The sequence below is a fragment of the Schistocerca nitens genome, chromosome 3 (assembly GCF_023898315.1).
Source record: "Schistocerca nitens isolate TAMUIC-IGC-003100 chromosome 3, iqSchNite1.1, whole genome shotgun sequence".
NCBI classification, from domain to species: Eukaryota; Metazoa; Arthropoda; class Insecta; order Orthoptera; family Acrididae; genus Schistocerca; species Schistocerca nitens.
Window position 1 is genome coordinate 517,090,804 of NC_064616.1, and position 14,482 is coordinate 517,105,285.

Genomic DNA, 14,482 nt, shown 5'->3' on the forward strand with positions numbered 1-14,482 from the left:
AAAAACTTTGATGAGGTTTCCTTGAATTTATTCTGGTCACAAGATCATTTTACAGGGAAAAATGTCAGGACATATAATGATTATTGACCAATACAAAAGCCTGATTAGTTTTACTGAAGTATAAACTATGGTGTCTAGTGGGCTTTGAAAAACTTAGATTACCAGATATTTAGACTTGCTGTTGTTTTGATCTTCAGTCCAAAGACTGGATTGATGCAGCTCTCCATGCTACTCTGTCCTGTGCAAGTCTCTTCATCTCCGAGTAACTACTGCAACCTCCATCCTTCTGTATCTGTTTAGTTTATTCATCTCTTCGTCTCCCTCTACGATTTTTACCCTCCAGGCTTCCCTCCTGTACTAAAGTGATGATCCCTTGATGCCTCAGAATGTGTGCCACCAACCGATCCCTTTTTCTAGTAAAGTTGTGCCACAAATTCCTCTTCTCCCCAATTCTATTCAGTACCATCTCATTAGCTACGTGATCTAACCATCTAATCTTCAGCATTCTTCTGTAGCACCACATTTCAAAAGCTTCTATCCTCTTCGTGTTTAAATTATTTATCGTCCACACAAATACTATCAGAAAAGACTTCCTGACACTTAAATCTATACTCAATGTTAACAAATTTCTCTTCTACAGCAACGCTTTCCTTGCCATCGCCAGTCTACATTTTATATCCTCTCTACTTCGACCATCCTTATTTTCCTGCCCAAAACGCAAAACTCATGTACTACTTTAAGTGTCTCAATTCCTAATCTAATTTCCTCAGCATCACCTGATTTAATTCGGCTACATTCCATTATGCTCGTTTTGCTTTTATTGATGTTCATCTTATAGCCTCCTTTCAAGACACTGTCCAATCCTTTCATCTCGTTCTCCCATGTCCTTTTACTGTCCCCGACAGAATTACGATGTCTTAGGCAAACCTCAAGGTTTTTATTTCTTCTCCCTAGATTTTAATTCCTACTCCAGATTTTTATTTGGTTTCCTTTACTGCTCGTTCAATGTACAAATTGAACATCGGGGATATGCTACAACCCTGTCTCACTCCATTCTCAACCATTGCTACCTTTTCATGCCCTCGACTCTTATAACTGCCTTCTGGTTTCTGTACAAATTATAAATAGCATTTCGTTCCCGGTATTTTACCCCTGCTACCTTCAGAATTTGAAAGAGTTTTCCAGTCAACATTGTCAAAAGCTTTCTCTAAATCTATAAATGCTATCGACGTAGGTTTGCCTTCCCTTAACCTAGCTTCTAAGATAAGTCGTAGGGTCTCAGTATTGCCTCGCTTGTTCCTACATTTCTATGGAATCCAAACTGCTCTTCCCTGAGGTCGGCTTCTATCAGTTTTTCCAGTCATCTGTAAAGAATTTGTGTTAGTATTTTGCAACCGTGACTTATTAAACTGATAGTTCTGTAATTTTCACACCTATCGAGCCCTGTTTTCTTCGGAATTGGAATTATTATATTCTTTTTGAATTCTGAGGGTATTTCTCCTGTCTCATACATCTTGCCCACCAGATGGAAGAGTTTAATTATGGCTGGCTCTCCCAAGGCTATCAGTGGTTCTAACGGAATGTCGTCTGCTCCCCGGGCCTTGTTTCTACTTAGGTCTTTCAGTGCTCTGTCAAATTCTTCACGCAGTATCATATTTCACATCTCATCTTCATTTACGTCCTCTTCCATTTCCATAGTATTGCCCTCAGGAACGTCGCCCTTGCATAGACCCTCTATATACTCCCTCTAGGCGCTTCAGTCTGGAACCGCGCGACCGCTACGGTCGCAGGTTCGAATCCTGGTTCGGGCATGGATGTATGTGATGTCCTTAGGTTAGTTAGGCTTAATTAGTTCTAAGTTCTAGGGGACTGATGACCTCCGCTGTTAAGTTCCATAGTGCTCAGAGCTATATACAGGGTGTTACAAAAAGGTACGGCCAAACTTTCAGGAAACATTCCTCACACACAAAGAAAGAAAATATGTTATGAGGACATGTGTCCGGAAACGCTTACTTTCCATGTTAGAGCTCATTTTATTACTTCTCTTCAAATCACATTAATCATGGAATGGAAACACACAGCAACAGAATGTACCAACGTGACTTCAAACACTTTGGTACAGGAAATGTTCAAAATGTCCTCCGTTAGCGAGGATACATGCATCCACCCTCCGTCGCATGGAATCCCTGATGCGCTGATGCAGCCCTGGAGAATGGCGTATTGTATCACAGCCATCCACAATACGAGCACAAAGAGACTCTACATTTGGTAACGGGGTTGCGTAGACAAGAGCTTTCAAATACCTCCTTAAATGAAAGTCAAGAGGGTTGAGGACAGAAGAGCGTGGAGGCCATGGAATTGGTCCGCCTCTATGAATCCCTCGGTCACCGAATCTGTTGTTGAGAAGCGTACGAACACTTCGACTGAAATGTGCAGGAACTCCATCGCGCATGATCCACATGTTGTGTCGTACTTGTAAAGGCACATGTTCTAGCAGCACAGGTAGAGTATCCCGTATGAAATCATGATAACGTGTTCCATTGAGCGTAGGTGGACGACGAAACTAAAATGAGCTCTAACATGGAAATTAAGCGTTGCCGGACACATGTCCACATAACATCTTTTCTTTATTTGTGTGTGAGGAATGTTTCCTGAAAGTTTGTCCGTACCTTTTTGTAACACCCTGTATACTCCTTCCACCTTTCGGCTTTCCCTTCGTTGCTTAGGACTAGTTTGCCATCTGAGTTCTTGATATTCATACAGATGGTTCTCCTTCCTCCAAAGGTCTCTTTAATTTTTCTGTAGGTGGCAGTTCCTACATCCTTACATTTGTCGTCTAGCCATTCCTGCTTAGCCGTTTTGCACTTCCTGTCGATCTCGTTCTTGTGACGTTTGTATTCCTTTTCGCCTGCTTCATTTACTGCATTTTTATGCTTTATCCTTTCATCAGTTAAATTCAATATTTCATATGTTACCCAAGGATTTCTACTAGCCCTCGTCTATTTACCTACTTGATCCTCTGCTGCCTTCACTATACCATCTCTCAAAGCCACCCATTCTTCTTATACTGTATTCCCTTTCCCTGTAATTGTCAATCGTTCGCTAATGCTCTCTCTGAAACTCTCTGCAACCTCTGGTTCTTTCAGTTTATCCAGGTCCCATCTCCTTAAATTCCTACCGTAGACTTAATTTCTCTTAATTACTCAATATGCTACAATGCAGCACTAAACGTTTTCAGACACCTACCGTTTAACAAGGGACACATGTGACATGGCAACTGTCCGACAATGTTGTTATATGTTGGTTTGAAAAGTCAGGAGAAATAAACCTCCACTTTCGATAGAATTTCTTCTTTTTGTGAAGTTCGCTGGGAACAGTGCTTGGTGTGAATACCATGCGCAGCTATCTATGCACGTATCGCGCTAGATAACAAGATTGCATCTGCCCTCGTGGGAAAAGTCAAGGCTACGGTCATGAGCCACCTAGAATTATGCGACTATACAACCGTTATGTTTACTATCCAGAGTTACTTGATTCTTTCAGTGATTTTATGACTACCGTGACACTTTAGAAAAGTTATTGTATTTATTCTCTCGTGTTGTAAAAACCTGAGATTCATTACTTTTTTTATGGTATGTAAAGATGTTATCGACAAATCGCAGTACGGAAATGAACAATAATTTCGGTGTATAATGATTGCACATCATTTTTTATCTCTCGAGGTATTAAAGCAAGTAAATTCTTTCAATGGTAATAGATTCGTTTGTAAGCCTATTAAATAAAACCTTGTGAATACACTGGCATTTGAAAGACTGGTAAAATATATTTACCCTGAGGGCCTTCGGTGAGTTGGAGTAGTCGACTGGCTGGCATCTGAAGCTGTAATCTCTGAGCCACCCGCCTTCTAGTGCCTGAAATACAAATAACTCATGTTGATAACGTGAACGTAACTTCGGCATACGACACTGCTAACGGACAGCTACATAGTTAGCCAAAACTGGATACGTATTAAAAATTATTTTCTCCTTGTTTTTACGGATTGTGCATCGTGATGTCAGAGATTACAATAATCATTTCGTACAATTTTATAGATAGCGTGGATTGCAGATATGTCCCGTGTGTTTGGGAGTTACATATTTCTGGCATTAAAGATTGAATGGAATCATGACAATTACTGCATCGTCTTATTTTTACATGAATGCAATTCAGATAACATGCATCGAAATGCTATAACTGCTGTCACTGATATTGTTTATAATACCTTAAGGCAAGATTGAAACCACTATGTACATAAATTCAACCACCGTTTTTTGTGCTGTTTGTTAAGTTACGTAGTACTCACCTCCTTAAAAAGCCAGGCGCTGAATATGACTTGGAACAGGTTATAGATTATGAGAACTCCTCTGAGCTCGAAAGGTTTTCGATTCTCCATGAGTCTTGGTCCTAGCCTCTTTACCAAATACGCATAAGCTAAACAAATGAAGAGCGTAGGAAAAGGACTAGACATAAGAAACCAATCCTTGACACGAGGGTCTGCAAAAAGAAACAATGATATTTTTGTTATGTTCATGAAGTAGTTTGTTTTCTTAAAGCTACATAGAATGTACATTACTCAACATAAATTTTATTGTATTTTAATTTGATAACATCCATATTAGATATTAAGTTAAGGTTGTGAGTGTTACAAGTCAATGACAAATGAAACACACAGCGTGTTGTCGTTAATACTGGTAGTAATTTTTTTTTTAATTACGAAGCTGCCTTACATGAAGCTAAAGTTGAGGACTGCATTATGTATAACCCTTATTTATCTGAGATACGTTTGTTCATAAACATTGAATTTACTCGAATAAAAAAATCCACAAAGCTTGTAAGGTACGTAAAATTATATTGGCGTTGCGTTAGCTTTCTTCTTCCATTTGTGAATCTAGTCATGAAAAAATTGACCGACATGCTTCACTGAGCACCGTAGACCACTTTGTTTTGTTCTTGTGGTCCTTATGAGGTATCTCAGTTCAGGGGAAGACCTGCTTTACAATCTCTCTCTCTCTCTCTCTCTCTCTCTCTCTCTCTCTCTCTCTCTCTCGAACATTAGTTCTCTTACGTGCAACAGCACTCTGTGAGAAGGATCCCATCTTACATCTGAATATGACCACATTAAAGTTTTCGAGCATTAGAGTAACAGTGCCATAGCGATTAATCGGACAGAGAATGATGCCTTACAGCTAAAGCAATTTTTTTTTCCTTCGTGATGACTTTTTGTGAAAACCAAACACTCAAACAGTACTTAGCACAAGTAAGCAAAGTCCTTGCACATCGTGTGCCTTACAGACACAGCAAGGTTACCGAATCTTTTAGCGATAAAGAGAAGGCATCCAGTTGCCTTCGCTACATCTGATGTTATGTTATCGATCCATTTCGTGTCGCTTCGCAATGTTATTCAAATTTCGTGAGTGAATCTATGGATATAAATTACTTTTTGTCTGCCGTACTTACCGCTCTTGTTCTCCATTAGGTCATAGTACCCATCCACAACCACTCGCACCAGTTGCGCCATTTTTGCAAATCTGAAAAAAAAACATTATTTTAGATAATGAGACAATTTTCGCTGTGAGGTTAGCGCAGGATATTAAATTTGTGCGAACCATGAAGTTAGTCACCGACATTAGACAGTGTCTGACAGTTAATATAGAGGGCTGACATTTCCTCGACTCTTGACGAAGATGTTTGCCATTAGTTGTGTGGAGTTCAAGCGGATTGTCCAACTCATCTAACTGAGGGCCTCGGTAAAATGCTTGCAAGTGTGGAAAGTTCGTCATTTCTGTTCTCTGGCTTCTTGTAGTGGCTATTGTGAATACATTTCCTGCATAGTTGAATGTGTGTGCGTTTCAGTCATGTGACAGTTTTATATGGATGCCTGTTGACTGAAGAGAAGGAAAAATGTGAAGGTGATGTCGTGTAGCCCTGTCTGCTCGTGTAATGCCAACTGGTCCGCCACCTTAACATCTTAAAATGATTCGCGGCTCAAGAACATCGCATTCTATCACACTGAGAGAAAGCCTGCGAAGTATCCTGTTTTCTTTCGCACTGTTCGGCAATAAAGAATTGTCCACCTATTCTTCCTTTCTTGGTCAAATTCTGGTGATGACATTTTCATCCATCAGTAATCGATCGCACTACCTGCAGATTGAGGACGACCGCTGTACTGAGAGTTAATGATCTCGGTACAATGAATTCTGTCTTTGAAACATTTAGATTCATTTAAACAGATTATCGGTTTCGGCTTAACGGCTTATATCACATCTCGGCCACACAGCTGGACGATTTCCGTAACATATTAAATATTTCGTCGGAAAGTGACGGAGCATATATGCGATTGCAGTCTTTCTCGGCGTATTCCACTGATGAATTCTTCTCGGGTTATCAGCCGACTGGTGGCGTCGTCTTGTCGCAACGTTTCGATGAGTTTCGCACCCATCATCATCTCTTTGTTGAATAAAGGAGGTGTGTTTCACACTAGCGAAGATGAACAAGTGCTCATAGCTTATCTTATGGCGAAGATGATGGGTACGAAACTCATCGAAACGTTGCGACAAGACGACGCCACCACTCGGCTGATAACCCGAGAAGAATTCTACAAGTGACGTAGATTTTGTAAATTCCTATGAAACTATAATGTCAGTAGTTATTGAGACGAATGATTGCACAAAAAATTATGCACTGTATGGGAGACGTTTCACAATTCATGTTACATGCTCCTAGAGGTTGTAAGAGGGGACTCAGTAGATTAAGTTTTATGCAGGAACCCATGCCTGGAACCGTCATCCAACGAAGCTGGAGAGCGTCAAAATTATAGGCGCCAGCGCCTGTAAATGTATGTATACTCAAGAGTGATTCCGTGATGATATTACAAACTTGCAAGGATGATGGATACGGATAAATGTATCAGTTTGACGTATGGGCCCCTTTACCGGAAACGAACGAGTCGAAAGTTATAAGCGAAAACCTATCTGAGACGTCTGGCAATGGAATACACGTGCCGGTACTGTTGTTGCTAAGCTTTTAGTGTAACCATTTTTCAGAGGTGGTAGTATGAACCGAAACAAGAAAAAATGTCTAGTAAACATGGGCTCTAGAACGCATACCTACATCCTTGAAAGTTTGTACCATCATCACGGAATCATCCTGTGTATATACAGACATTTACAGACTCTGGTGCCTGTAACTTTGATGCTCTGTACGGGCGTTGGATGACGTTGCTGGACATGGGTTCCTATGTAAAAAGTCAGCTACTAAGTCCCCTCTACAACCTCTAGAAGTGTGAACATGAAATGTGAAACACCCTGTATGTATAAACCAACGAACCGGCGCAGTATGACGTATCAAGGCCGGATGTTTATACATATTATCCGGAGATACGCAGTAACTTCTCATGGAGTGCATGACAACGAGCAACAAGGACGAGTCTTGCTGGTACATAGTGTCAGTCTTGCTTTGAATTGATTTGGCTTATTTGGGATAACTATATCAACATAGAACACTTATCTTGCAATGAATATTAACTGTCGTTTGCAATTCAGCAACACAAAAACCAAATGTAATCAAAACCGAAATTAAATTTACGGTTCCCACAAAACCTCAAAATCTAATGGAATTCAAGGTTTCTCATAATTTGCTTGATCACAGATTAACCCCAGGGAGCGAATCTACTGTCCCATTTTTACTTTCTCTTTTTTGCTTCTTACAATTAAAAACAATAGTTTATAGTACTATATATATGTAGTGTGAGAATTAAAAGACCGTTTTTCCTACATAAGATAGACACTCTGAATAGCTTGGTTTGGTCATTATAAGGCGAAAGTATTTCCACGTGTTGGTGCAATTTTTAGAGTCTTCTTTAAAGAATGCAAAGGAACGAGAACTTTATTACTAATTCTGTAAATGAAAATCGTTCTTTTTGGTAAGTAATTTTGGACCGCATGCGTTCCTCTAGATGCCCGAGTGAACATGATCTAAGTGAGTCAAGCAGTCTAGTCGCACGATTTCAAATTCTAGATTCTCTCTAGAAAACTAGAGGTCGCCCGGAATCGTCTGTAGAAAGCTGGTTGGGAAATTGGTTGGAGCAAGAAGCTTTGTTTCGAACTTTCTCGGTCGCAGCATAGCGGATCTGTACGCTGTCGACAAACATCACGAATGAACAATACACAATGAAAGTACCAGTAGAAATGAGTAGTCGCCGATCAGACTTCGGCGTGGAAATATTTCATTTATCGTACACTGTGTTTTTTCTCGGAAATTACTTTCAACTGAAGATTCACTATTTACGCATTTAGAATTTTGTATCTTTCTCTTCAGTGCCCACTCTAAACCCAAAAACAGTTTTTCGATCAAAATAAAACAGACAGCTGATCTTCACCGAAAATCTGAGTCTACCACGCGTTCTTTGTGTAGCTGGCGTACGGGACAGAGAGAGAAAAGCCGGGCTCTCCCTGACTGGAACCTGTTGCGGAACACGTGTTGACGAGCGCTGCGTAGGCGCGACGGCGCAGAAGCAGGTGGGAACGAGTATGGGCTGCCTGCCTGTGACACAAACTGCATTTGTCGGGCGCTAGCACCGACGCATTGCGCAGCCCGGGGCCATTACCACGACACACTTTCGCGTCGCGCGCTCGCGCCACATCTCACTGGCCTTCACGCAGCGCAAATCGACCGTTTCCCAGAAGCCACACCACTACTATATTTTTTTTCTGCTACCGAAATCTTGGACTTGTTCTCGGCGAACTGCGTGGTGTGCAATACACGCAACTTTCTTTTATGGTCCTTAAACAGGAATGCTGCTGCAAGTAATGAGTCAGAAGTCCGTGCCGCAACAGATTTGTTGTCCAATACTACGGAGAAAGGCCACGTTTGGCTCGATCATTGTCGCACGCACGGCGCTGTCACGAGCTACTCGAAAAATAATAACTGAAATTATTATAACAATACAACGAGAACGTCTTTTCTCGGCTGCTAATGACGTCTCCTTGGCGGCCCTTTAACTGTTCAGTCGTGGATGATGGTAATGACCCTTCGCTTGCAAAAGTGCCGCTGATGTTACGATATTTTCAATTATTTAGACTATCAAAGCACGTGTTGGTCAGTAATCATCTTACCTTTTTCTTATACTACGCTTCACGTAACCTATCAATGTTTGCAGCAAGCGGTGCACCTGTCGAATGTAGTTTCCAGCCATCGATTTTAAAAGCCTGTACTTCGAAATAACACGCACCACTTTGGCAACTTTGGACTTAATACTGCTGTTATTTTTCGTCTGAAAGAGCTTAATTCTTTCAATGGTGACGCTCACACTTGACTCGGTTGCGCAGCATGTTAAAGCATAAAAATGTACGATGTTAACATCATTACACATGTCCAAAGTCTATACATGTGGCGATACTACCAGCTCCCCCCTAATTCCTCACTTCCCCCCTAAAAAAGTCAATACAATGAACACTGAACTAATTACTCCAAATATGAAATGCATAAGATTTTGATCCTTGTTTTACTTACCATGCTACATTGAAGTTTGACACTATATGATCCATTTTAGGTTACGTTTGTCCGGCTACGTATTGATTTCTTGAGATAATCTTTTAGCTTATTTTCTACTATATGTTTAATATAAACTTTTGAAATGTGGTGCTACAGAAAAACGCTGAAGATTAGATGGGTAGGTCGCGTAACTGATAAGGAGGTACTGAAAACAATTTGGAAGAAACGAAATTTTTGGCACAACCAGACTTGAAGAAGGGATTTGTTGATACAATACATTCTAGGCATCAAGGGCTCACCAATTTAGTATTGGAGGGAAGTGTGTGTGTGTGTGGGGGGGGGGGAGGATAGTAAAGCGGGACCAAGAGATGAGTACAGTAAGCAGATTCAAAAGGATGTAAGTTGCAGTAGTTATTCGGATATGAAGGTGCTCGCACAGGATAGAGTAGCATGGAGAGCTACATCAAACCGGTCTTCGGAATGAAGACAACAACAACAACAACATATTCGATATTTTAATGCGAGCACCTGGAGGGGCGACCCATGTCATTCTACATGCTGGGAAGCAATATAAATGTCCATTCAGCCACTAAAGGGATTAAGCTAACCAGCGTGTAACATTTATCTTACGCAACGCAGTGGCTAGCTTTCTCCTGTTTCTTACGCTCTGCCGTTTTGCCCACGTAATTAGTATACCTTTAACAGCAATGATAGATCATGCTTGTCACATATGAAGGTCTATGAAACTTTGAGTAATAGTACGAAGATTAATTCTTTTGTAGTCTACAACAATGTATTGTCAAGACGTAACATGAACCCCATTAAGCCCAATAGTATTAAAGACAGTACTTTTGTGTTCTGACATTTGTGCCGTAGTGGGTTAATAACTCCTCTAAACAAATATACAGAACATGGGTTGAAGACGCCGCTGAAATTATGATACTGAGAATGGAAAAGAAAGATGTAAAAATTTATACGAACATTCGTGTTAAACAAAATAAGAGCAGTTGTGGGAACGATGTGAACATCACAAAAGAAGACAAAGGCGTGATACGGCAGTAGTGTCACATGTTGTTAACGGCGTCTGGGAAACCCCCACGCAGAGATACTCTCGGTTCATTATTTCGCTTGGATGGTAGTTAGCGTAGTTGCTGTAATTACTGGACTGCTTACGACTGGATGATGATTTCCAGAGTATTGCGTAAAATATAGGATGAAGAAACGCTGAGACTATTCCTGGTGACGAAAGCTGCAGAATCCTACGAACATTGTACTCTTTCGCCGTAGTGAAGCTGCGCGAGTTAGCCAGTCAGACAGGTGCATTAGTTCCTCTGTGACTAGTGCAACATACGTTAGGGATGGCGCAACAAATTTATAGCTGTGTTTGCGTAAGCTACGGATGGCCCTCATATGTGGCCTGATCGAAAGCTGGTAAGGGCTGAAATGTCAACTAGGCTACAACTTTCGATGCGGCCCGCTTTGCTCGACTGTTCTAATTCTCTACAGTCTCGCAATATGCATTTTACGATCATACCAATATTGACTTGTTAGGCACGGTGATCTAACAGTAAGGTGCTTATCGGTAGACTGAACTACTGACGCTCGAGTCGTAGCATTCAATAGGCTCGAAGGTTGTTTTGTGTGTTCTCCTCCGAATACGAAAATATTTTGTTGACGTCGACCTACGTAGGGAGAAAAAATCATCATAATAAAATGAGGGAAATCAGAGATCGCACGAAAAGATATAGGTGTTCGTTTTTGCTGCGAGGTTTTCGAGAGTGGAATAATAGAGAGTTATTGTGAAGGTGGTTCTATGAACTCTCTGCAGGTACTTAAGTGTGATTTTCGGGGATCCATATAGATGTAGAAACGTTATGAATGCTTGTAGCTCGGAATACATAACCCACGTTCAACCCTCGTTCCTTCCTTCCGCCCCTCCCTCACTACTTATAACGAGTTGAGCGAATGTGAGCTATGTGTGTAGTGGTTGATCGAAGGTAACGCAAGTAATGGTTCGAACTTTTTAGCACGGGAATCATACAACAATACCAAGTGTGTGGAAACTAAATGACAATATAGTCTGTGTCGTGTGTGAGCATTTTAATAGTATCTAGTTTGTTCGCAGACATGATTTTTCTTTCACAAATTTAGTATCAGTTTTGTCCGATGCATCTTTAATCATGACTATTCTTCAAATGTCCACTGTTCTTTGCACTGTGAATAATATTGTAAACCAATTCTATTTTCTCCCTTTACCATTTCATCCAAAACCGGATCGAGCCAAAAGTGTAAGTTTCTGTCGAATTTAATTAACTGTGCTCTTTTGAGGAATCTGTTACTGAGTCACAAAATTAGTGAAACAATGTGCTCCATCAATTTCTCTTTGTAATTGATCTCAATAATTGATGGAAAAAGTTTTAGTTTTCTGCTGTTTAGTAAGGAGTGTAAAGCTAAATACACTGGAAAATTAGCATTTAAAAGGAAAACTATGAAGTTAAAAAATAAACTGAAATACACATTATAGTTATTGGACATATAAGATAGATCTTCAGAATAAGTCATTGTGCTTTGCTGATAGGAGTCTGTTATGATTTTTTATTTAGTTTACGTTTTCTTTCTAAATCACATCAAAAATATTTCCATCAGGCCCACCGTGAAGGCCAGGAAACGCACAGGAAAAAACCCCAGCTGTAAAAGTGGCTTATGAAACTATCGCCAATTAGACACAGACGATGTCTTTTCTACATTATCATGATTCAGTTTCATTATTATTTTAGGTTAGATATTCACTTCCCGTTTCTTGAACTCATTCTTTAATACTCTGTCCGTAACTATTTTCGAACCGCTGGAACACTTTCTATGTGCAAGCATAACTGGTAGCCACGTGGTGAATGCCTGGTGACTGATATCGTAAAAAACTTCCCAAACGCGTGCTCCCAACAGCTGGACACGACTTGATGTGGACTGAGGTCGAGCACAAGAAAACACAGTAGTTCTGATCAGCAGTGCGAGCTGTTTGTTTCAAATTACACCTCTCGATTTCTTTTGATACCACAGTACGCGTTGGAATTAAAGTGTTTTTCCTGTAAACGCTCCATTGCAACAGTGCCGATATAAATACCGGAAAACTGTCCTACGCTCTGCAACGCTACCTTATATCAAGGTGTTACTCATGAAATGGTTCACATCGAAGTGATCTGAAAATCAAAATTCAAAGAAACCGAAGACAGACGTCTTCAGCTACAGAGTAGGAAGGAAATGGTATTGACATCCATGGCGTGCATCCACGTCAGAGGGAGGACTTAGTGTCACTAATTTTGTGACTAAATAACAACTCCCTCAAAAGAGCACAATTTATTTAAATTAGATAGAAATTTCGACAAATTTTTTGCTCAATCCGGTTTTGAATGAAATGGTAAAGGGAGAGAATAATACTGGTTTGCAGTATAATCAACATTGTAAAGAACAGTGGACATGCGGAGAATAGTCATGGATGTAGATGCACTGGACAAAAAAGATACTGGATTTGTTAAAAAAGTCATGTCGGCGAACAAAAATTGATTCTATTAAAAGGTGCACAGACGACACAGACAATATTTTAGTTAGTTTCAACATACTTGGTATCGTTGTATGATTCCCATACGGAAAAGATATTGAAACCATCACTTGCATTCCCTTCGACCAACGATTACACACGTAACTCACATTCACTCAGTTTGTTAAATTAGATAGGGAGGGGCGGGTGGAAGGATGGAACTAAGGATGAACGTGGGTTACATATTCTGAGCTACAAACATCCACATATTAGTTTCCTAAAGACATGGTCACTTTACATATTGTTCCTTCTCAAACAGCCGCATGACAAAGTATTGTAGGAGTATATTATGGAACAGTGGTGCTATATGTAGAGTAGAAACAATAAAGGAGGCTTTGCTGAGAATTCTTGACTCACTGAGACTATCTGATGACCGAACAGACATCCCTTATCATATCCAGCTAACGCACAACTTTCGCTGATAGTTATTTCCACAGTTTAATTAATTCTCTCTCCGCAACAGTTCCTGACATAATGAAGGAGACTTTCTTGAAAATTGTCTCTATCCTATTATATTCTCTGAATTATATATGCAAATAAATGCAGGTGCTTGTGTGGTCTACAATAGCTCACAGTTTTACAAGGTTCGAGGAAATATTATCACTTGATCATCTCTCTTTCTCCTCTCCCGGCAATGAATTTTTCTTTTTTAACAACATGTCGTTTATTCACTAAAAACGCATGTGTACGTATAGCGTCCTCGCCGTCATCACAGCACTTGGATGACTTCGTAGCAGCCATCATTTGTGGACAAACGGCGATCAAGTGTAAATAGTGTGTGGTTCTTAGTAAGCAGATGAAGAAAACAGAGTTCCAAAAACGATGTGCATCATTAATTCTATGCACAAAGCCACGTAACAGGACCAGCAGCGCGACTAAACCTTAAATTATTCCTGGCATCCACCGAGAAAATCAGTTACCGCGCGCAGCGAATGACTGCATAGTGCTTACAATGTCCGAAGGCTGCTATTATGATGAAGCAGCTATTCCGACATCAGGCTCCGAATTTAGCCACGCACGGTGTCCATTAATAGCGTAACGATTCTCAAATCATACCTGTTTACGGCTTTTTGCTTTATTTTCACACATAAAAGGTACAGTGACCTCGAGATCTGCTTATAAGCAGCCGCATCCCTCACGAGTAGAAAATAAACAACCACTACTACCCCACAGTTACTCACCGCAGTTTTCTCAAGATCGATAGTTAGACTTTTTTATGGCATAAAAGAAATAAGTCGAAGACATTTACCACCTGTCTCTAAACCTAAGATCCAAATAAAATATGTAGATGAAGCTCTTACTATGTTCAGACAAGAAATTAAAATTCAGAGAAATCGCTGTTTTTGTATGTTTACG

At 40.3% G+C, this 14,482-nt stretch overlaps 1 protein-coding gene across 1 annotated transcript in view; it reads right to left on the reverse strand.

Annotated features, from left to right (window-relative positions):
- Positions 1–14,482, reverse strand: part of LOC126248437 (elongation of very long chain fatty acids protein-like) — a 130,814-nt gene that overhangs the window by 13,494 nt on the left and 102,838 nt on the right. The window contains exons 4-6 of the mRNA XM_049949415.1: positions 5,497–5,567; positions 4,343–4,533; positions 3,831–3,911 (exon numbers count right to left, since the gene is read on the reverse strand). Of these exons, the coding sequence (XP_049805372.1) occupies positions 3,831–3,911; positions 4,343–4,533; positions 5,497–5,567 (343 nt within the window). The remainder of the gene's footprint in view (positions 1–3,830; positions 3,912–4,342; positions 4,534–5,496; positions 5,568–14,482) is intronic.